The 23,852-nt window shown below is 38.5% G+C and overlaps 1 protein-coding gene across 7 annotated transcripts in view; it reads left to right on the plus strand.

Annotated features, from left to right (window-relative positions):
- ASAP1 (ArfGAP with SH3 domain, ankyrin repeat and PH domain 1) overlaps nt 1-23,852 on the plus strand; it is a 146,884-nt gene that overhangs the window by 113,587 nt on the left and 9,445 nt on the right. For 6 of the 7 annotated variants that reach the window (XM_068181034.1, XM_068181025.1, XM_068181051.1 and 3 more), the window contains 7 exons: nt 437-552; nt 2,861-2,928; nt 5,408-5,515; nt 6,873-7,101; nt 16,810-16,971; nt 19,841-19,907; nt 21,932-21,990. In XM_068181034.1, coding sequence (XP_068037135.1) covers nt 437-552; nt 2,861-2,928; nt 5,408-5,515; nt 6,873-7,101; nt 16,810-16,971; nt 19,841-19,907; nt 21,932-21,990 — 809 coding nt within the window. The remainder of the gene's footprint in view (nt 1-436; nt 553-2,860; nt 2,929-5,407; nt 5,516-6,872; nt 7,102-16,809; nt 16,972-19,840; nt 19,908-21,931; nt 21,991-23,852) is intronic. The other variant, XM_068181060.1, reaches the window with a different exon arrangement.

Consider the following 23,852-nt stretch of genomic DNA (forward strand, 5'->3'; position numbering starts at 1 on the left):
TTCTCACAGCTGCCCTCTTGATAGTTCCTTGACTGCATGGGATTTATTCATCTATTTTAACTGTATCAGCTTATTCAGGTATTTCTCTTGGGTGAATTTAGCATGTTTGAAAAAATAATTACAGTGAAGTGGCAACTGGCATGACCTTAGAGAGGTCTGAGTCTCTGAGTTTCACATCTTTAGTTTTTTGAATGACATCTGTACCTTTTCAGTCCTTTCAAACACAGCTCAGGTATTTTCAGTGTCCTTGGAAGAATTCTTCATAGTCTTTGAAAGTAATGTTTGATTTAATTTTTTTTGTCTTACTTCATATTTATCCAGTAAAATTTTTATTTATATGGATGCTAGATCTGAAATTAATACCACAGCTCTATACTCTTCTTGATTGTTTTTTTTTGTTTGTTTGTTTGTTTTGTTTGTTTGTTTTGTTTTTTAGTGGAAACCTGGACAAACAAACAGCATTGGGTAATACAGTTCTACACTACTGCAGTATATATAATAAGCCTGAGTGTTTGAAATTGCTTTTGAGGGGGAAGCCAACTATTGATGTAGGTGAGTTCATTATTTAAAACCAAGAAATACAGATTTCCTAAAATTTCTTCCCATTATTTTAGCCACTTCTGTTTAATTCTCTGTGGTAAGTAAACTTCTAAAATAAAACTGTAGTAGAAAGATGAAGACCTTGTCACAACAAGCCTAAAGGACACATCCAGTTAAGAAATTGAATTCTTAGAAGATAATAGTGACAAAAATTTCTAATATGAAGTACTAATGGCAAACCCTAAGCAGAGTTCAGAGTTCTGTTTCTGGCCCATTTTAAACGGCCTGGAATTTAGGTTTATTGTTTATTCTAGAACTTGTATTTTATAATGCTTCAAATGTTTAATTCCACTCTTAGGTACATGGGCTTCATGTACACAGCACTTAATTCTTCTGTTGATGTCAATGGCAGCTGGTGCTGTGGTTTCATCCAGCACACCCCAGCCAACGCTGCCACTGATTAGGGAAGGGAGGCCATCCAGAGAACAGGAGATTGTCCTAACTATGGGCAAACAGAGATGCTATTTTCAATTCAACTTTTGGTATGCCATTATGACAAATGAACTGATACAGGTGCAGCAAGTGTTACACCTATCTCACACACAGGTGGGTGCAGAGAAGCTGAAAAAGCTGATCCCATTTTTCCTGAGTTAGGAAGGTATCCCATGAATCCAGCTTGATAGGCCCAGGAGTTAAATGTGATCAGCATGTCTATAAAACATTTACATTCAGTCAGTAAGTGGTATAGGTATAGAAGGTTTTTTTTAGCAACTGATGCAAACTGGATTTTATTTCTCCCTGTTTTTTTCATCACCATTACTTTCCTCCACTGCCTGGTAAAGAACCGTTGTATAAACTGAAATTCATGGTTTAGTGGCAGAAGTCACTGCTTTCCTTTGCCTTTTTATAGACCTTTAGAATATGTTCCAATATTATCACAAGTCAGAGAATTTAATGTGACCATTTTTGGCAGTTATAATGAGAAAGCTATCTGAGCAAGTTAATGTCCTTTATTGACCCTTCCGTTGAACTTTCTCCTAGGAGAAAGTGCCAGAGGAGTGTTCACACCTTTTTGGTGCCTTGGTTTTTTTGTGGTTTTTTTTTGTTTTTTTTTTTGGTTTTTTTTTTTGTTTGTTTGTTTGTTTGTGGGGTTTTTTTGTGGGAAAGAGGGTGTTGTGTTCTTTTTGTTGGTTTTTTTGAGTGATCTCACATAGGAACTTGAGTGATCTCACTTAGACCTTGAAATATCAGGTGTATACTTAAAAGTTGAAAGTTGGGAATTTATGTAGTCCTTAAGCTATCTAGGTGTTAACTGCACATAAGTACTATATTTTCATTCCTTTTCATATTGAACCATCTCTGATAGATCTTTCCATAAGATCCTTCTTCTAGGGATCCATAAATCCTTTTTCTAGGGATCTGAATTCTTTCAAAGTCACAGGCCTTTCTAGAGGACTGCTTTGCAAATTCTAGGATTCCTAACTGGCATTCTCTGTGTAATATTTCACACTGACATTATAGATCTCAGTTTGATCATTTTCCAGTTCCTGATCACAGAAATATTTTACAATCTGGATGTGCTGTGGAGCATTCTCTGTTCCAGCTCCATGGCATTTACTGATGTACTGTGAGAGTACATTTTACCTAGGGTTTATCCACATTGGATGTGGGAGTTGTTTTTGTTTACTGAGACTTGCTGAACATCTAGGAAGGATTCCATTAGATGCTGTGCCTGAGGACATCCCATCAGCCTCAAATATCAAGATATTACCTTCTTTCTTACCAGGTGTTATTTTAAATTGTAAACCATTTTATAGCTTTGATAAAGACAAAGCTAGAAAGTTTTAAATTTATTCTTGTTCAAAAGTCTTCAAATTAAGGCTTCAAGCCTCTACATATTAATCAAAGTAAAATCTGCTTTGATCAATATTTACTTTTTTTTTTTTTAAGTCTTAGAATTAGTTTTCTTTTTTGAGCTGTTTTACCCTGCCTGCTTGATTCTCCGGCTTATTCAGGTAAGAGTTTTATTGGCAAAGGCATTGAGTGGAGACTGAGGTGGCTACATTTCTTTGTACTCTGCTAGGATGGTTAGGAGGGATTTGGGAACTGCTGCAGCAGATCTACTGTTCAGAAAGAACCTGATGATACATGAAATGCATGAGCACTTAGAGTGGAATCTTAAAGAGCTGCAGCTGCTATATAGTAAACAGACATTTTTGAGCACTTTTAGAAGTTACTGTGCTACAGGTAGTGAAATTCAATAAATTGTTTCTTAAGGCATGTCAAAGAAATGCTCTTTTATATATTGTTAATTTTGTAGTAAACCAAGCTGGAGAGACGGCTCTGGACACAGCAAAAAGAGTGAAAGCTGTCCAGTGTGAGGAACTGGTAAGAGCCAAGCCTGGGGGCAAAGGCAAGGGGGAATGTTTGCTTCTTTAAAAATGTGATATATTTAATATATCATTACCATTGCATCTCACACATGGTGTTGCTGCCAGCTGGCTGTGTGTTGATCTCAAGGCCCAACCACAGGTGACTATTTTCTTACCTAAAACACAACAGTAACTTTCTTTGTAACAGTTTAAGAAAAGGATCTATCTTCTAGGGGCAGTACTAGTTATTTTAACCAGTGTATTCGAAGACCTTAAGTACTGGAGGGTCAGATGTGTCAATGAATACATCATTCAAGGAGATTTGGGCTTCATCACCTTAAAGGCTTTTATATCAGGAGTACTAAACAACCCCTGTAATATTAAAACTGTCAAGACCTTTTAGGTCGGGATCTTTGTTTGTCTTTTCCTGCTATGGCTTTTTTCAGATTATTTAACAGGTCAGATAGGTCAGAGATGGTGAAAGTCTTTTTATAAGGAGAATTGAAACAACTTAAAATTACTCTCCTGATAGGAGGAAGAAGCTTAAGTGTTATGTCTGGAAGTTGGTGTAGCAAAAGCTGTAGAACACCAGCTTCTGTGGGACTTTGTCCCTCTACTGAACATGAGCAAAGCAAAAACCTCCTGGAATTTTGAGAATGTGTGAGGGATGTTAACAGACACCACTCAAAAATATTATTGATGTTCAAGAAATAAAGGTGTTAAGGATTTTCCCAGGTACTCCTCTGAAGCATTTAGCCAGGAATAAGGATTTTATATCAGACTAACCAGCTTGTTTGTTCTTGGCCCTCTAAGGTGCCACCAAATACAAAATGCCACCTCTAAGGTGCATTTACTAGGCAAGTGAATTTAATTACTGTCAAGGTATTAAAAAGTCTAAGTATTGTGGCAGTTTCACATTCAAGACAAAACGAGGAGAATTTACAAAACATTTCCCAACTATTTCTATTTCTTCTTTTTCCTAATTTTGATGATCTGAGGATATCTACTTTTGCTCTGCAGCTGGTAATTTTAATACCTTTCCTGTGACAATTGAAAGTTCTTGTCATGAATTAATTATTGAATAATCAAAAGACCTTGTCCTTCACAAATTAAAAAAAAAAACATATTTATGGGGCTGTAAGTCAGCATTTTTGTGTGGTTGATAAGCTGGGACTGACTTCTCCATTAATGCCATGTCTACGGTGTAAGTAGGTGCTGTTTCCAGTGGTTTGAGTATTCTGTCAGCTGGATCAAGCAGATCACCTGTGCAGCACACAATTGGGATGGATTGCTTTTTTATTTGTAATATCTCTTTTAAAAAGTTACATCTGCCATTAATGTGGACCAACTGGCTGTGTTACAGAACAAACAGTCAAATGGGTGTTATCAGTGAGCTTATCTAGCAGTTAATCGTTTAGTTATAGTGATCCAAATTCCAAGAATACCTCACTGATTATTTCACTTAACTCTCATAGAGCATTTATGCCTTTTCTCTCTTTTTTTTTTTTCAGTTTTTGAAGAAGAAAATTATTTCTGCATTTTTTTCCAAAAGCAGCAATGAGTTAAGAGTGAAAAAGAAACATGAATGAGCACACTATTTGCCATGGGCAGTAAAAAAGTACAAGATAAATAACTAGGTGTTTGCATTGTGAAATTTAGCTGTACTAAACTCATTTCTGTTGCATAATTGGAGTGTTAACTGTGTGATTAAATTCAGTTTCATCTCAAGTGCGTTCATGAATACTTACATAACAGATTGGAAATACTGTCTTTATTCCAAATTTTATTTCAGGAAGATGGTTAAAGGCACTCCTGAATCAACTACTATCAAGTAGACTACATTTTAAAGGATGTGAAGGACTAAATAATGATGGAAAATCTAGGCATTGAGAAGGAGAATTTATCTCCTCAGAATAATCATGAACTGCTCTATTAGGTTTTTTGCTGATCATTGAGGTAGCTTTTTTTAAAAAATGTGAAATACATTATTTGGGCTGGCAATGTTGAGGAATTTCTTGCTTAAGACATATTGGCCTCATCCAGGGAGAGAGAGAGAGGTGAAATATCTAAATAAAGAGTAAATATCTTTTCATTTGATTTGAGTACAAGGATTGTGACTTTGATGGAGCAGCAGCTGTATGTACCAAAATTTATAAATAGGTTTTGACTTTCCTTTTTGGAAAGGATGGCTCCAGATAAATTCTGCTTTTGTGCATATACCTTCTCTTCATGTCATCTTTTCAAATGCTTTTCAAACATGGTGACTTCTGCCCATGTTGAGAAAATTTTTCCTTTTTGCCTTTTAGCTGTTTTTCTGTACCTCAAATAAATGAAGGATGTTTGTGTGATCGCCCTGAAATTGCTTTGTTCTTTTTTCAACATGGAATAATTTTAAACTTCTAAAAATTCCAGTTTATTTCTTGCCATTAGAAAACTAACTTAATTAACACCAAAAGAACAGCAAGTATTTTAACAAGACTTTTTATTTCTTTCAGCTTTCTCAAGCCAAGGCAGGAAAGCTAAACCCACATGTGCATGTGGAGTATGAATGGAATCTTCGGCAGGAAGAAATTGATGAGAGTGACGATGACTTGGACGATAAGGTGAGTGTGAATCACTGGTACAGCTTTGCACCAAAACGGTCAACATCTCTGCTCCCTGGAAACAGACGTAATTAGAGACCCACTTTAGCCTTTTATTTTCTTACAGATATTTTTTCGGGAAAAAAAACAAATTCTGAGGCCTGTGTTAAAGACTGCCTAAGTGCTTTTTGAATATACTTTGTCAATCTAGTTATTATGGGCTGTTTCAGAAGTTTGACTTTGACAGGACATACAGTATAATAGTATAAATCAGCAAATCTGGACTACTTTGTTGCTTTATCCTCTTCAGAATTCTGGGCTGTTAAGTTTTAACTGGAGGAAATCCAAAGCTTACATACTTATTTTTTTCCCATAAATTAATTAAAAACCTAATTTTTGAATAAAAAACTCTATTCTTCACAAACCATGCTATGCTATTTATTCTTGGTTTAAAAAAAAAATAGAAGTAATGGAAAGGCAAAACTTGAGGGCATAGAATAATTGCCATCCTAGAGCATGTGAAAAATTAGCCTCAGTGTCCTACTTTAGCAAGTCAGTTAATTACTGTGTGCTCTATTTCCGCAATAAATGCGAATACACCTCTCCTATTTTATATGAGTGCCTCAGAAAGAAATGTGGACAACTTCTCATTTTCTGTGACACTTGGGACTGAAAAATTCAGAAACAAAAGTAATTTGCATGTCCTCAAGGACAGTAGAGAACAAAATAATCATCTGTGTGAGGAGCCTCTGGAGGATGAGGGATGCTGTGCTGAAGATAATAACCTAAACCAGAGCTGCAGGGAAACAGATCGTGCTCCATATGCACCCATTAACGTACAGCAGGCAAAAACTAATGTGTAAAATTTCTTCAAAGAGCAATTAGATGCATTTAAAAAGAGCTGTATCATGGATTATATTGCTAGTTCGGGGACCAAATAAATCTGATCTGTCAGAAGTGTTTGTTCATTTTTACTAGGCATCAGTGGGGTAATATATTTTATACTTGAGGATAATTGTCTAGACTGAGTAACATTCTCTATTCCCTGAAAATTACTCTTACATTCTAAATCTTGCCAGGCTTTTATTGGCATTTTATTTAGTGTATTATTAGTATGTATTTCCTGCTTTAACATTAAATCTAATTTTCTGTTCATGATGATTTGTTGATGGTACAATCTTAATTTTCATTTAGAAGAGAGGACCTTTCAGGTTGAATTGCTGAAAAAGGGAGGAGTGGGGGTTTATTTGTCGAAAAAAAAAAAAAAAAAAAAAAAACTAGGCTCATGTTCACTAAATTATGTTCTGGTATGCTATTTTCCAAACATACTAACTAAAATTAGTGTTTAGACAGCTGTATCTTGTTTTTCTATTCACAGCCTAGTCCTATAAAAAAGGAAAGATCTCCAAGACCCCAAAGCTTTTGTCACTCCTCAAGCATTTCTCCCCAGGACAAACTGACTCACCCTTCATTTAGCACTCCCAGAGACAAGCAAAGACTCTCCTACGGAGCCTTTACCAACCAGATCTTTGCTTCTGCAAGCACAGACTCACCCACCTCTCCAACATCTGATGCTCCTCCTCTTCCTCCTAGAAATGCTGGCAAAGGTAAGGCTCTCTCTAAACTACACTTGCAAGCAGTGATTTTAACACTGTTGCCCTTCCTTTAACCAAGGACATTGCAACGTTTCAGAGTGTTCTTCTTATTGATGCAGTAGTGTGGTACAATGCATGTTCTAAAATTAAAAGACCTGGGGGGCACTTTGTAATAGACTCATTCATAACACTGAACATGAATGGGTGAGGAATAAAATAATACTCTGCTAAATTAAAGTCACTTAATTTTATGAGACTTACAGCTGCAGTGGATTGTGATGATTTGACCTAGATATCTTCAAGTTTAGAGGATATATTTATGGAACAAAACTCTTTGCTGTATTATAATTTGTGCAGATCTACTTTTTAGGACAAAGAAACCTTTCATTCATTTTTACATGTTTAATTTAGAAAAGGATAAATTGTGTTTTTACAGTACACTTGTTAGAGAAATCTTTAGTTGTGATGGGGGTTACAGTACAGCTGAACACTTCAGCAGTTATGCTGATGCTCCTTTTTGTTAGCACTACTTCGTTTGTCACCTGGTAATTGACTTTGTTTAGGAAAAATTCAGAGATGCTCTCACCAATATGTGAAAGAGTAAAAGGGACAGGACAGTGTGGGCATCATGGTTCAGATGCTGTGCTTAAGCAGTACTGTTCCATCAGTCTTTATCATGTACTGGCAACTTTCAAATGGATCACTTGGCTCTCTTTTAAACAGGTTTGTTTCCCATTATGAGGCAAAGCGATTTTGCCAGGGTTTGCATTTTTCACAAGATTTTGTAATTAATGTTTCCCTGGGGACTCAGTTGTATTTCTTGTAACTTTATTGTGTCAACCTGATTGTTGGCATTACATTATTCTAATTTTTCCTTCCACTCTCCCATCCCTTTTACATGCTCTCTCTCACAGTCTGCTATGGATTGTTCATTGCAAACACAATGTACTGGCTTAGATGTTCCTTCGTGAGCTAGGATAACTTATTTTTTTGTCATGAAGTTGCAAGACTTGGAAATTAATCATGCATCCCATTTCCTGAAGAAGGTTAATGAGGTTGTGTCTGGTATCTGTACACACTGCTTAGTATGTTCTCAGCTTTCAGCAGATTTTAATGAACTTTATTTCTTTGACAGTATATAGTGGAGCTCTCATACAGACTTACCTAGAAAATTGTCTTTTTCTCCAGGAAGGGTAATATTTATGTTCATATTTCATTCTAAGTATGTATTTTGACTTCTGAAATATTAGGCATTTTCCTAGCTGTTCCTGAACCAAAGAATCAACACAACACCAAAGCTTCTCAGAAAGAATTGAGGCATTGAGTTTTCCTGTGTTTTCATGTCAGAGGTTATGCAAAGAAATCCTTATTTATATCACAATGAAATAATATTATGATATCATAAAATTGCCTTCTAATGTAACATTAACTGCTTCATCAGAGTGGAAAACATCAGATTCACAGGGTAAGTCCGAGAGGTTGAATGGAACTGCTGTTATGTTTAAGTCACTATGCTTCTCTGCTTCAAACATGCTGAAATTCTACAGTCTGTGAGTGATGCTGGACTGGAGCTTTGGTTGATATCCACTCAATACTGTGAAATTAGAAACTTCTGTTGTATACATGCCTGTGTTAAAAGTTGGGGAAAAAAAGTGACAAATGCATAGGACAAATCATCAGTGTGGAAAGGTTGCTGTAGATGTATCTTTTCAGATGCACTTAGGGTTCATTTTAAACTTCCTGCTCCTTGTTATCTCCCCTCTTCCAGCTCTCAGATCATTTAAAAGAAAATGAAGCAGAGACATTCCACTTCCATAAGACACTGTTGACACATCTGAATTTTGAAACAGTCAGTTTTCTTTGTGTAGGAAAACACACACCTGTAGAATTTTTCTCCTCTTTTGGATGAGTAGTGATAGAGTATATCCCTTACATTGAAGTTTACACAACCTTAGTTGTCAGATGTGTGTTTTTGTTTAGAAAGTTTATTTGAATATCTTGTGTTTAAGATTATATGGAAATACAGTGTTATATTTTTTACTAAGCTCCCTAAACAGCAAGAGTAACAAAAGCACTGAATATGTACTTAAATTTAAGCTTACCTTCTGCCAGAAAACAATCTGATCTTTGTCCCTGTGCTGCTGTGAGGCCCTGGCAGATGGCATGAGTCCCTGCTAGGACATGGAGTCTGCAGGGAATGGATAGCAGGTGGATCTGCATTTTAGAAGGAGGCAGACAATTTCTAAGTTTCATAAGTTTTCATCCTTTGGGACATGCAGATGAAACTGTCTTTCCAAAACTTGTTTCATTTTTAAGAAAATCCCTTCCCTGTAGCCCTCGGTTTCATTGCCCAGTGAAGTTCTGAGTAGCAGAGTTCTGTGGTGTTCCTGAGGGGCCACAGCGGTCAGGAAGCCATCCACTGAACTTGTGCTGGGGAGAGGAGGGAAGTTTAAAGTGATTTACATAAGGCACATCACTCTTGCTCATGGTTTTCAGTGGACATGCTGGCTAAAAATAATTTTATAGGTACAATAGTTGGAGGAGATATGGGGAGGTTTTAATTTTCTTCACACATCATTATAACTCATGTCCAGATTTTTCATTTGATAACTTTTCAAAATATTTGTAAAAATGCTGGAACCTTCATGCATTTTACTCCATACTGTCTCATTTGTGGATACATCTTACTTGCTGCTATCTCTGCTGTAGATTTAGTTAATCCTAACAGAATGAAAACTACATAAGGAGTGCAGTGGTTGCCTGAGCCAACCACTCTGTGCCTTTTTCAGTAGTCTATCTAAGCTTATTCAGGGTCAATTTACTTGTGTTCTCAGTCAAATCTTTAGCCTGTAATATTCTCTAAATAATCTTTTTTTATTGCTCTTTTCAACTTATACCTGCATTATGGCTCCAGACATCTAGCAGGTCTTCCGCCTATTGTTTTACAAAAAGCTTTGCGAGAAATAAATAAAGTAGTTGCATGACTTGTCACAGTAGGTAAATAAAATTTTGCACAACCTTCATTGCAAATCCAGTGTGGGGGTAATGTTGCTAACTAGCTTTGGAGGAGTGTTAGGCAGTCTAATCCAGGTTTCCTTCACTTCATCTGAAAGCTAATTGATTTTAGTGGTTCTGTCTGTTTATCCTAGATGAACATGGAGGTCAGAGGATTAAATTCTGTATCATGAAGTTAAGTTTGGATCTTCAACACCTACAAGGTTGCATAGTTTACACTCTGTCCCAACTCTGACATTAAGTACCTAAACCCAAAGACACTTCCTTTGTGGTTCCAGTCCACTGTTACTGCAGACACAGTCACATCATCTGCTCCTTCAATAGATCACACTCAATTTTTAACCAAATTAGTTTATTTGAATTTACTAGTAACTTCTAGAAGTTGTCTGACTGCCTTGCACACAGGATTAGGAATCTTCTTGGGTTCACTAAATTACTTTGTGCATGTACCAACATTGCCCTTTGGCTTTGGTGGTGTTTCTGTGGCTGGTGGCTGTCAAGGTGCTGCCTGGATGGAAATAGTACAGGTCTCCATGTCTGGGGTGTTACACTAAACAAACCGAGGGTATTTTACCTTATCTGATTGAAGAATATTTTTATTCTCCAGGGGTTCAAGTTATCCTTTCATCACACTAACTCTTCTCTGTACCTTTGCTGTTTATATTAGATTTCTGAAATACAACTGGCTGGAAGTGTCGGGACAGCAGTAAAATTTGCTGTTTCTACTGGAAATGCCACATCAAAGAATCCTTTGGTCCTAGTTTTGTTTTGTTTTTTTTTTTTTTTTTCCTGATTGTATCATACTGTGGCATAGCAGGCATTACACAGTCTCTGCTCATTTGCAATTGAAGTTCTTAATTTATAGCACAGATATATATATTCTCATTTCCATTACCTCAGCCTTTGAGATCATCCTGTTTCTTCTGAATGCTTTCAGGAGTCTGTTCTTCTCTTGCATATACTTGGAGACTTTGTTTTAATGTTCTTATAAATGTGTTGCACATTGTGATTAAATAATGCTACTTATTCCACTAAGACTGGTTTTTTTTAATACCATAATAGGAAGGGAAGACTATCTGACGACTGCTGGTTCCATGGGTTCTTCTATTTCTGAATCAACCCAAACTACAAAATTCTTTAGTATAACTTTTATATTTTTCTTTTCAAATTGAACCTTTTTTAAAGCATTAATTATCTAATGTCTTTCAAATACTAATGTTGAATCAATGCATATTCTTAGCTTTCTTATTCAGAGTGATCATGATCATTTTGTCTTGATAATTATGCTCTTATTTTCAGTACTGAAAATAAATTATATTAAGCAAGACAAACTGAAAAGGCTTTTAGTAATATCTATGCAATAAGTCACTCATGAGAAATTTAAAAATAAGGATAGCAACACATGTTAATGAAAATACTATTTTTAATATAAGTTACTTTCCTTTGCAGTGTCCATTCTACCATTAGCAGGAATTCTGTGTCTTCCCCCTATGTCTCATTAAGTGGTAAAAAAAATTTACACATGTGAAGTTTTTACACTCTAAATCCACCATTTCTTGATTGAGTGGCAACAGCTTTGCATGGTTTCACAAATGAATTATTACACTAACTGCACAAACCATAAAGGGCAATGTACTACTAATTGCACATCTTATCCAGTTATTTACCTTAGTGCAATAATTTTGAGATTATTTGATCTATTTACACATGAAAGCCTGATCTTGGTAATATGAAAAAGAGATAAAACATTACAACAGTTAGTGCTGTAAGCATTTGCTTCCCAGTAACTGAGGAAAAGAAAGCCTGACAGAAGCAAAAGGAAAGACTTCTTCTAGGTCAAGTTTTTTGGGATTTTCTTTTTGGTTTTTGGTTTTTTGCTTGTGTTAGGAAAATGTCCTTTACAAAATGTGAACTTCTCAGCTATGTGAGAAATTATGATTAAGACATCTATTGGATAGGAAATGGCTGGCTCAATTGCTCAATTGCTGCCTGGTTAAAATCACAAAATACCTTCGATCTAGTAACTGCTCTGATTGTTGCTTAAAGATATCTAGCCTAGCCTTGTATAATTAAGAATATCTACAGGAATTGTTTTGAGCTGTTGGTTTTACACACACATTTATGTGTATATATGTGTGTGTATACACAGACATGTGCAGTCAATGTGAGCAGCCCTGGTCCCGGCACAGGAGGGGTTCCTTAGCCAGGGGAGCCTCAGGGCAGTGAGAAAGCTGCAGGGGCCACAGCACCTGAGGGGACATGGCCAGGGGCAATGGGGCCCAGCCCAGGGGTGTGTAAAGGAGCCCCTGGAGAGCACCACAAACAGTGCAAGTGAGCAGGGTGGTGGGGCAGTTTGGATGGGAATTTGCATGGAATGGCATGCAGGAAGGGGCTGTAACTCTGCCAGCCTGAGCAGAGAGTAATGGTATCTGCCACTGAGTTATCAGGGCACGTTGAAAGAGCTTTAAACTAGATTAGAAAGGGGAAAGGGACAAAACCAGGCTTGCTCAAGGTAACCCTGGGGGAAGCACACCAGTGTTAGAGGGAGTGTGTGTGCCAGCGAGGGCCTTTGGACTCGTGACTCAATGCAGCGAGGAAACAGAGAGCTGTGACAGCTGAGACATAAGGCATGGAAATGCCTCCAAAGAGTCTTGTAGAAATCAGGGCTTCTCCTGATTTCCTCCACCAAAAAAGGTGTCAGGATCAATATCCCAACTGAAGAACATCTACACCCCTTCACACAGCATAGGCAACCAACAGGAGGGGCTGGAAGCCATTGTGCAGCAGGAAAGCTACAGCTGCCATCGTTCTGGAATGACTCACACAACTGGAGTGCTTAATGGATGGCTGTAAACCCTTCAGAAGGGACAGGCAAGGAGGGAGAGGCCGTGGGGCAGCCCTGTAGGTTAGGGACTGTTTTGAGTGTCTGAGCTGGATGATGGTGGCAGTTGGGTCGAGTGTTTGGTGGTAGGAACCAGAGAAAGGCCAACAGGCAGATGTCCTGGAGGGAATCTGTTAGAGACCACCCACCCAGGATGGAGAGGCAGATGAGATACCCTGTAAGCAGCTGGGAGAAGTCTCACAATTGCTGGCCCTTGTTGTCATGGGGCAGGAATGTCCAGGATGTGTCTGGAGTGAGTGGAAGAGAACTTTGCTACTGGGCTGGTGAGGGAGCCAGCAAGGGAACCAGCTGCTGGGCCTGCTGCTCCTGGAGAGAAAAGGACTTGAGGGTGATGTAGGCTGTCTGGGGCACAGGAAATCATGCATTCTTGGACAAGTAAAGAGGGGGAGATCAGCTGAGCTGCCACCTTGGACCTACAGGGGACAGACTTTGGCCTGTTTAGGAGCCTGGCTGACAAGAGTCCCCTGGGAGACTAAAAGGACATTCCTCAAGAAGGAAATCCCAAAGGCACAGGAGCAGAGATGTGGTTTAGTGGGGGACTTGGCAGTGTCCCACTCGATGATCTCAAAGGTCTTTCCCAGCCTAAGTGATTCTATGATACAGTGTATTTTATACTAATTATACAGACAGTTCATACATCATCAGGTCTTGTATTATTTCACCACTTGTTTCCATAAAGTGATTTGGATTCAAGCACTTTCCTTATGTTTTCTTTATTGAAAGCATTATGTCATTTTATACCTCTTTCTGAAATTGTGTTTTGAAGTTTTCCTTTATTTTGTTTTTATTTGACCGTAAGTTATTTTTGTATTTCAGCCATGTAATCATTAGTGTATGACTTTTGTACTCATATTTATTCCTTCTGTCAGTTTAATAAAGAAACAAATACTAGGAGTCTGAAAGTATGATTTGTAATACCTTAAACACCTTTTCCCTGTCACTCTTGCATGCCATGGGAACTTCTGAAAGCTGTGAAGCTATTTTTTGCAACTCCTCGGTAATATCTGGATGTGTATAACTAATGTGAAGTCGAAAACATGCCATATAACCTAATTTAAGGGTTTTTTTAAATTCTACTACAGTTTATTTTTGTAGAGAAGATTTCTTCCTCTTATTGGCAATTAAAAACACTAATTTCGCTTCATGTCTGAAGCTGAACTTTTGCAATAAGCGCACAGTCGTATTTCAATGCCTTTCCTCCCCTTTTTTTCGCTCTGAGCCAGTTTCGGGTGGTTTGTGCGGGTGCGGTGGGGCGCGGTGCAGTGCGCGCCGCCGCCGCCAGGGGGCGGTGGGACGCGCGCACCGCGGGCACCGGGAGCGGGGACGCTCCAGCGCCGAGTGCGGGGACGGGGGACAAGGGACAAGGGATAGGGGACAAGGGACGGGGGACAAGGGACAGGGGACGGGGGACAAGGGACAAGGGATAGGGGACAAGGGACGGGGGACAGGGGACAAGGGACGGGGGACAAGGGACAGGGGACAAGGGATAGGGGATGGGGGACAAGGGACAAGGGACAAGGGATAGGGGACAGGGGACAAGGGACAAGGGATAGGGGACAAGGGACAAGGGACAAGGGATAGGGGACGGGGGACAAGGGACAGGGGACAAGGGACAAGGGACAGGGGACAAACGCTGCCGGGACAGCCCGGCTGCGATCGCCACGTGCTGTAAGAATTACCTTACTGCTAACAGCGGATATTGACTGTTCCTGCCCCCTTGCCATTCCTAGACACATTCGCATTACATCACAAATCAAAACAACTTTTGATTCGTATTTCTAAAAGAAAGAGTTGGTAGCTTGCAGGAGTTTAAGGGATCATCAATCAAAATTTAGAATAAGAAAAGTTGGTTTTACTTTCAGAAACATCTCAAGGCACAGTTTAAGTTATTTTGCTTACTTAAGATCAAGGAAGAAATTAAAATAAGAAAGTGTGTGGATGCAAACTTGGGAACAATCATTAAATGCACTGGCATTTGACTTATTGTCAATTAATGGTTTTGTGAACTTGGAAGTAAATTGAGAGGAACAGTTGCAAAATATATCATTTGATTTACCAAAGTAACCAATTAATTAAGCCAGGCCCAAAATCTCAGCTGGGCTTGTGGTTGAGAGATTATCCTGCTCAGCAGAAGGCCTTCCAGGATTGAATCTGGAAAAGAATAGATTGAATTACTGACTCATTAGGGGCAGGTCTATTAATTTTTTCTTTTCTGTTTATAAGAAAGAGAGAGGTCACCTGCTGAAAATATCTGACAAACAGATTCATGCTTATAGAATCATTGAAGTTACTTTTGTCAGTGTTAAATGTTTCACCTAAGGAATTTTAACAAATATTATTTCTCACTGATTTCAATATTTCTATAATATATAATAATTTGGGAAGGGGTGAAGGTATTGATCATTTCCAGGCTACCTATAGAGAATATTCATAAATATTTTTGAACAAGGCAGCTCTAGTTTTGTGTGCTGCATGGTAAGATATATGTCAAGTAACTAAATGAAGGTTTTGTCTCAAATACTGTTCAAATAAGGTAGCTTTTCAAAAATAGGCAAGTTGGTTCTACAGTGCTAAAAAATATACTGACAATAGACTTGAAATTTCAGATATAAATAGACTTTGCTTTTAAAGTTTTATGTCGATTTTCTGCATTTATCTGGACTGATGGCAAAGCTGTCTGACGTGCAAAACTTACTGCGAGTGAAGACTGCAGTGAAGTCTGAGTTGTTGGTTAGATTAAAACAAGACGAAACCAACAAACCCACAAACTAACAAAAACCACCCCGACAATAAACCCCCTGGAGCTGTTCTGGCCTAATGCAGAGCCACTGCAGAAAGTGTTACAAGTCATTTCTTAGGGCAGTGGTGGCAGCTGACTCCAGCAGTCGTCCCCTTGCTGCCGGCTGTGCCTGACCCTGCTTCCTTGAGCTTCTTGGAGAGACGTTTGTGAAGGTCAATGCTGAAGCTGATTAGGAACATGTCCTGTCTTCCCGCTGGGTTATTTTGTCTTTCAAGCTGTATCTGTTCCCATAATGTGTAAAGCATGCATTGTGTTGAAAAATACTTGTGCCAGCATTAGATCAGAGGGAAATAAAAGTATTTAAGGGTAGGGGTGACTGCATAGGCTTTTATAAGCAATGCTACTATGAAATATCTAATCTCAGTCCCAGAAAGGACTTCTCTGATGTTTATTTTATTCATACCATGTACAACGATTTGCATTGCTTTTGGAAGGCATAATTTGATGTATTTGATCTACAGAAAAAAGAATTAGAGAAAATTTTCTCAAGCTAAAAATCCTATTTTGAAAGTGAAAGAAAAATTTATAGGCATATTTTTATTTCTTTCCTCCTGCCTTCCAGTTTATTAACAAAATTGGTATGAGATGGTCTGGAGGGCTAAAAAACCTCCCCACATACTAGAGCATATAGAATGTGCTTTCATTCTAATATAAATTAACAGCAATTTTAATCCCATGTGCTAAATATTACTTAATGTTAATATTTCATGATGCTTTTTTTTTTTAACAATGCCTAAAATTAGAAACCTTGGCACGATTAATCCCGTATTTTTTAAACATAAGTACACATGTCATTCTATTGTCAAGTTGCTTATATTCCCACAGCTGAGATGGTTAAAAATGTGGTGGATGTGTCGTTTAATCTAAACGGTGTTTTGGCATGGCTTGTCTTTTTATTTTAGTCTTCTGCTGCACTTCGCTGTGGGTCTGACTGTGAATTTTTCAGTGCTGCTTTGACGTTTATGCACATGTATTTGTAAGAAGGTTGTTTGTTATTTTGCAGGCCCACCTTCAACCCTCCCTCTAAGCACTCAAACCTCTAGTGGCAGCTCCACTCTTTCCAAGAAGAGACCACCTCCCCCACCCCCAGGACACAAAAGAACCCTCTCTGACCCACCAAGCCCACTACCTCATGGACCCCAGAATAAGGGCCCAATTCCTTGGGGTGAGTTTTGAAACGCAAAACAAAAGGGCAGGGGAAAACCTTGATGATGGCTGATATATGATCTTTGGTTTCTCTTTACCTGGTGCTTGCTTTCCAATGATTGCAGCTCGATGTCACGTCAGCTCAGATAAATCAGCAGTTCTAGCTCCTGTCACTGCCTCCAGGCTGCCGCAGCCGAGCCTCGCTTGAGAAAGCTGAAACTCCTCCACGCTGCGCTGGGGCGCAGTCCAGTCCTGCACTGCCCCCCTGGCTCTGCCCTAGCTGCCCGGGCTCTGTCCTCAGCCCAGCCCTCAGCCCCTGCTCTCCTCTGCCTCTGGCCCTCTTGCTGCTGCTGCTGCGCCCAGCTCCGGAACCAGGGGTGCAGCTTTGGGGTCCCCAGAGCCACTGTGTCTGTACAGGGCTCCTGACTGCCACAGGAGCGTCTTTCCTTGGCTCTGGGCCACGCCTCTCCTGTAAGGTGTTCACGCCTCGCCGGTGGGAATGTGTTGTCTCAATATGTATTTGGCTTTTGTGATGGTGTCTGTACATGCACAAAGACTGATAGGTTTGCATCCTGCTGCCAGCAGAAGTTACACAGAAAGAGTGCATTTCAATTTTTATTTTTACCAGGATACCTTTCTGACAGATGCTTTTTGGAAACTATCCTCCAGGCTACTCAGATTCTTCTTCTTTTGAATAAACATTGCTCTGTGCAGTCAAATTCTCTTAGTAGCTATAAATCTCAGGCACATTTAATTTTCTGTGATTTTAGTTTTGGTGGCAGGATTTCCATGAATCTGTAAATTTTTAAACTGGAATCCAGTGCTTACATAGATGTATCATCCATACATTACTTGTATTTTAAGATAATCCTCTCTCTATTCTAGTACAAACACACAATTACTAGCCTAAAATAAAAAAGAAATGCTAGACTAAAAGCACCCTTTTTTTTCAGAAAATTGAGTTAAATTTAGTAAATCATGGAGTACTCATGTGTGATTTAATCTAGGATTCAACATGAATAAAAGTATAGAGTCCAATGAAAAATAAAGACTTTTTCTCAAGGAACAAAAATAAAGGAATCTTTTCAGTTTTCTACTTCTCAGAGGTCTGGCATATGGAGAAAAATGTTTCCTATGTTGTGGAGTCCAACAGCCCTGTACTTTTTCAGATGTAGTTCAGACATTTTGAAGAGCTTGGACTTTAAATATGTAAAAAGTCCCAAATATTTAAGTCCAAAACATCACCTAAAGTATCATATATGAGAATACTGTATAATGTAGCACTGTTAGGATGAAAGGTGTGATAGGATTAGATGCTAAGCAGGTGTCAACTTTTCCTTAAACACATTAGGCAACAGATAAAGAAGAAGAAAATATGGGAAGGGTGCAGGTGTGCAGTTGAAGATGAAGAAGCCTGTAGTAGTAATGCAGCTTGTCAGAGCAGGGCCAGAGAAGAACATGGCTTTTCCTGTTTCTTCACTGCTTTTCAGGACAAGCTAAACTTCAGTGGATGAAAGAGGGGCCTCTTCTCCCCATTTTTCTTAGCTTAGATTTGTACAAAATCTTGTTTCAAAGTCCATTTGGATTTTTAAGCAATTAAAATTAATTAAATTTTGTGTTTATAGAAGGGGGAGTTTCTTCTATCTGCCTTTGTGTTTTTTCCTTAAGGATATTGTCAGATGCTCACTGCTTTTCCTTTCAGAAGCTTTCTTTTGTGTTGTTATAATTCTTACTATGTGGAATTTCAGCATTTGTCTTCTAATCTGTGCATTAATTGAAGTTTCAAGCAGAGCAATCCTTAGCTTATGTCTAAGCAAATTGAGTTACTATTCAAAGATGTTCTAAAAATGTAATTTAGATTATTTTGTATTTCCATAGCAACCATGAGATATTTTTTCCTTCCTTTATCCATAGGATATACTTGTTTGCTGTTTTACCTTAGTTCCTTTTTTGCACCACTTTTAAACACAAACATATTTTTAGCAAGGAACAGCATGAGCCTTTTCTGCTGTTTCATTTAGACATCAAAGTGCCAAGAATGGTATTTAGAAAAATGTGTCATTCTTTTGAATGAGAAGTATTTTGTGTTCTTGGATCATTAAATGCCACTTTGCATCTATTTCAATGACAAAATTTACTAAAGGTTCTTGAAGCTGGTTCTGAGATTGACGTGCTGTAAAAGGAGAGGCAAAGGGGATGAAAAGGCACTAAACCAAAAAAGTTGGTGTCATTATACCTTGAAAATGGTGATTGCTAATGAAGAGAAGCTTTCTGCTAAAGGAGTCCAGAGCACTTGGGTTTGGATTTTGCTGCCTTTTGACAGAATTCTGTATACCCAGGATCTTTGCTTTACCAATGGCGAAAGTGCAGATTATGGGAACACAAACTTAGTCACTAAAACCAGTAAAGGCTGTTCTTTGCATAGGGTAAAATACCAATCCTAGAAATTTAATGTTTTGTGAATAAATTCACATTCATGGTGGTTTTAAAAAGATGTGCCTCACGGTGCAAAATTTAAACATCAGTGAAAAAAGTATCTGATACTGGCCTGCTGTATCTCCTTCTATGCAGAGAAAATTGAAACACTATTTCAAAACAAATGCCCTACAGCAATGTCGTTCAATCTTCCTTTGCCAGGAGATGAGAGCTTCCAGTGACTTTTAAAATGTGTTGTATGAAAGGTCATCTTGGATTATTTTGGTTCCTCCTGCTTTTTCAGCTGCAAAATTATTAATAAAGAATAAATTTATAAATTATCTTTTAGATATGTTATATAGAAGATGCATAGAGGAATACATGTTTTGCTTTAAATTGCACCCTCTGCTGATTATATCTCAGTTATCCTAATAATTTTTTTTTGTTTTTAATTGTCTTTTTTTTCACCTCAGGTAATGATTTGGGCCCACCTTCAACTAAGGCTGCAAACAAGTTTGAGGGGATGTCTCAGCAGTCAAGGTAAAATCTGCGTATATGAAGGCAAAGATGAAAATTTAAATAAATATAACTAATTTGTATATTAGAAAAGAAAAGCCTTTCATAGTAAATAAAATCCTAGCTATGTTTCTTATTAGTTTTCTGCATGCCCTACTAGCATACAAATACTTTGGCTGCACTGAGCCTCCTACGCTTTGTTCCTCGCTGTCCATGGACAATCCATCCTTTGAGCGGGATGGACAGAACGCCTTGTGCCCGAATCTCTCTGCTGCTCCTACAGAAGTGCTCTCCCAGCTGGGGAATGCTGCCTCAGACCACAGTCCAGCAGGACAAAAGTTTTATTTTCATGTCTCCTGGCATTTCATTTTATGTGCTTCAGTGTGAAGTGTCCTGCCTGGAGCAGCAGTCACTCGGCACAGGCTGGTATCGAAGATGGCTCTGTAAGCGAGAGAGTTCATCTCAGTCTTCCAGTTTAGCTGTTTTCCACTCTGTCAGGCTCCTGTGCTGCCACACAATCTGCAGTAACACAAACTGCTTTTAGCTCATAGTTCATCAGCTCTGTCCATTACAAGTGTCTTTTTCAATAGCTGGAGCAGTAAGGACAGACATACATTGCTGTCACTTAGAGTTTGCTACTCTATCTGTGCTGTGATTCCAAAGTCCTGCGGTTCAGAGCATAAGCACCTGCATCATGCACACAGCCTTACATGACCACCAGTGTGTGGGCTGGGCTGTGGCTGGGGATGGATGTGTAACCTCAGACGGGGCACAGCAGAAAAGGAAGATCTGTAGGAAGGTCTGGACATCGCCAGACTGTGATCTGCCTTGTCAGAACAGGGAGGGGATCTGTTGGTGGTAGCACAACTGGCTTCCCATGTTTGCTGAATCCTGCCAGGCACTGGGCATTCAGGGGGAAAGTGGTAGTGTTCCACAGCACAGAGAGTTGGGCCCATCCTAGGTTCTTGTTAGACAAGGGTCAAAGTGTGGTCCTTGTAGCCCATGGCATTAGAGAGAGGCCGAGGTAGGAGCTGGGCTTTGCTGATCTTCGTGGGCCCCTTCCAATTCAGGATATCCTATGATTCTATGATTTTTTGAATCAAGATTGAGCTTGGCTGTTCTTTCAGCTTCATGACATGATGTATTTTTGCTATTTGAAAAACAGCTAGAAATTAAGTGTTTCATCATGCTCATTTTGAAACATTGGCTGCAGAGACGAGCAATACCAGGATCAAGGAAGTTGATGCAGAAGAGTCTCTGCTCTGTTGAACATACACTGGCAGCTTTCTCACTCAGTTTTCTTCTTTTTCTTGTTTTTTGAGTCATTATTTTGAGCTAATACTGTTTTTTATGTATTGTTAGATTTTTATGCCTTAAATCAATTTGCTTTCTTCTCTTCTTCCACATTCCTTTTCTATAAAAGTGACTTTGGTGGGCTTTTAGAGGAAAAGCTTTGATGGGAATAGCTAACATATGTGCAATACAGGTTGACAGAGTAAAGCATGTTGTTTTCCCACAATCATCAGTATTTTGTGGGAGTAGCAGAGACCTTGTCTCCTCCTGCAGCAGAGAGTGTGTGTGTGATACAATACCATACATGTACAGGAGGCTACAAAGCACAGGCTCAGTCCTGGAAAGCTTCACTGACATAAAGCACAGATTATGTTTTGTGTGTTTCAGTATAATTATTTTGAAGAACAAATTTTTCTTAAGGTTCAGAATTTGCCCACAGAGTTGGTCTTTCAGCTTTACCTATTTTCAGAGTACATTTTGCATGTACCATAGTTCATAGAATATATCTGCCCCATAGCATTGAAGCTGTGTAGGGTTTGTATGTTTTTTCTCTGAAAAAAAAAGCCCCAATCAATTCTAAACAATGCTTTGAGTTCTGGGATCTATCCACAGACAAAGTGATTATACAAAAAGGGCAAAATAAATGTGGATTTCTTTTGGGATTTTTTATTTATGAATGTGTAAAGGGGGAAAATGAGAAATAAGTCTATTTCATGACAGCTGTAAGCACTAATCATTCACATCTGTTGATTTAGCACTGGGACTGCAAAGACTGCACTTGGCCCTAGAGTTCTTCCCAAACTACCTCAGAAAGGTAAGAGACCTCTGTGGCTATTCTCATAATGGCATCTTTTAAATGTGGGTAAAAGTAAATACTTGTTTTAAATATATGGATCTTTTCAGCAGAAATTTCATTTCTAAAATGCCACAAACCATGAAAGCTTCACAAAACTGAAAGGATTTTGGAAAATGGGGAAGGCTTTTATTAAACTGAAAAAAAAATACACCCAGGGAGGAAAAAATAAATCATGAACTAATTGCAGCTGGAAGAGATCTCAGGAGATCTTGTGGTGCAGTCCAGCACTCGGACCAGGGCCAGCTTTCTACCATGAGAGCAGGTTGCTCAAGGCCATGTCCAGTCACATTTTGACTGTCTCCATGGAGAATTTCTCTGGGCTTCTGTTTATATCCTTGACCACTCTTGTTGGTATTTTTTTTTCCTATTATCTCCAAGTCCCATTTCTTGATAGCTTGGAGCAAACTGTATCTGTGCCATGTTCTGGCAATCAGGGTTGTGGTCAGTGCAACTACTTGGGAAAGAATCAGATGCTGTCACATGCTGGTTTATAGATCAGAGACAAGCTTGCACAGACCATCATCCCAGGGAACACCTTTCTTTTAGAAATGTTCTTTCCTAGTCTCTTTAAACTCACACTGCAGGATTTTTGTTTCTGAGTTGTTGCAGCAGTCGACTATAAAGTAGACCTACTTCACTATTCTGTCTGAATACAGAATCCATCAAAACTACATTATATCTGTATGAGTGGATGATCACAGCAGAGCCTGAAGATCAGGAAATGCTGCTTGTCCAAAATTCTTAAGCCAGCTGTCTGAAACTGAGAGTGCAAAACATTTTTTAACATAAAAAGCAAATGTTAATTTTTAACTTTGCTAAATCACAATTATTCTGCCATGTTATCTTTTGAAAGAGACATCATTAGGGTGGCACTGTGAAGGAAGTCAACACTTCCTTGATTTAAAATGATTTAGATGAAAATTTAAGAAGGGCCAAACCAAAGCACTTTGATAAGGGCGGCTATCAGTGTTTTTCATATCCTTTACTTATATCTCAAACCGCTGTGGATGATCAGTGTGTGTGCATTTGCTGCGAGGTAAGCCAAGGGCACAGCCATATACAGGAATCAACACAGTCATTTTTTTTAAATGAGACATCTGATAGTAATTATACCATTTCTTTCATGGAAACTATTCAAATGGGTTTGGTTCGGGGTGTTTTGTTGGTGAGGTTCTGTTTTTGTTGGGTTTTTTTGGGGTTATTTTTTTTTGGTTGGTGGGTTTTTTTAATGGTTTGTTTTGGTTTGGTTTTGGTTTTTGGGGGGGTTTTGTGTTTTGTTGTTTTTTTTTGTTTGGGTATTTTTTTTTTTTTATAATTAACCATAAATATACCATGGAAGTGTTATTGAAGTGGATGATGTCCAAAGGGAGAGAGGCCACTTTTTTGGCTGGTAGAATATTATACTAAAGCAGTGCTGAATGCAATAAGAAATTGTTCCTTCTAGATAAAATATGTTACTTTCATCACAGGTTGTAAATTTTTTCTCTCTTGTCCCCCTTCAGCTGTTTTAACATTAGGGCTATTTGATTTAGCAGGTTGTGGGTTGGGGATTTTTTGTGTGTACTAATGGTTTTGCTTTTTGAAGTAGATTTCAGTTGAGTTTTCTTAGGGATCTTAGCAGTAAAATCAATACATGACACTGGGAAAAAGAGCTATGTGAAAATCTAGTTTCAATTTCCTTCACTGAAATCTTCAAAATACACATTTTAAAACTTTCTGTCTTTACTAAATTGTAAATATATACACTAATACATTTTTCTTCGTTTTAGTGTGAATTTCTATGGTACTGTATGTTCTATACAGTGCATAGATAGATATAT

The sequence above is a fragment of the Anomalospiza imberbis genome, chromosome 1, assembly GCF_031753505.1.
Source record: "Anomalospiza imberbis isolate Cuckoo-Finch-1a 21T00152 chromosome 1, ASM3175350v1, whole genome shotgun sequence".
NCBI lineage: Eukaryota > Metazoa > Chordata > Aves > Passeriformes > Viduidae > Anomalospiza > Anomalospiza imberbis.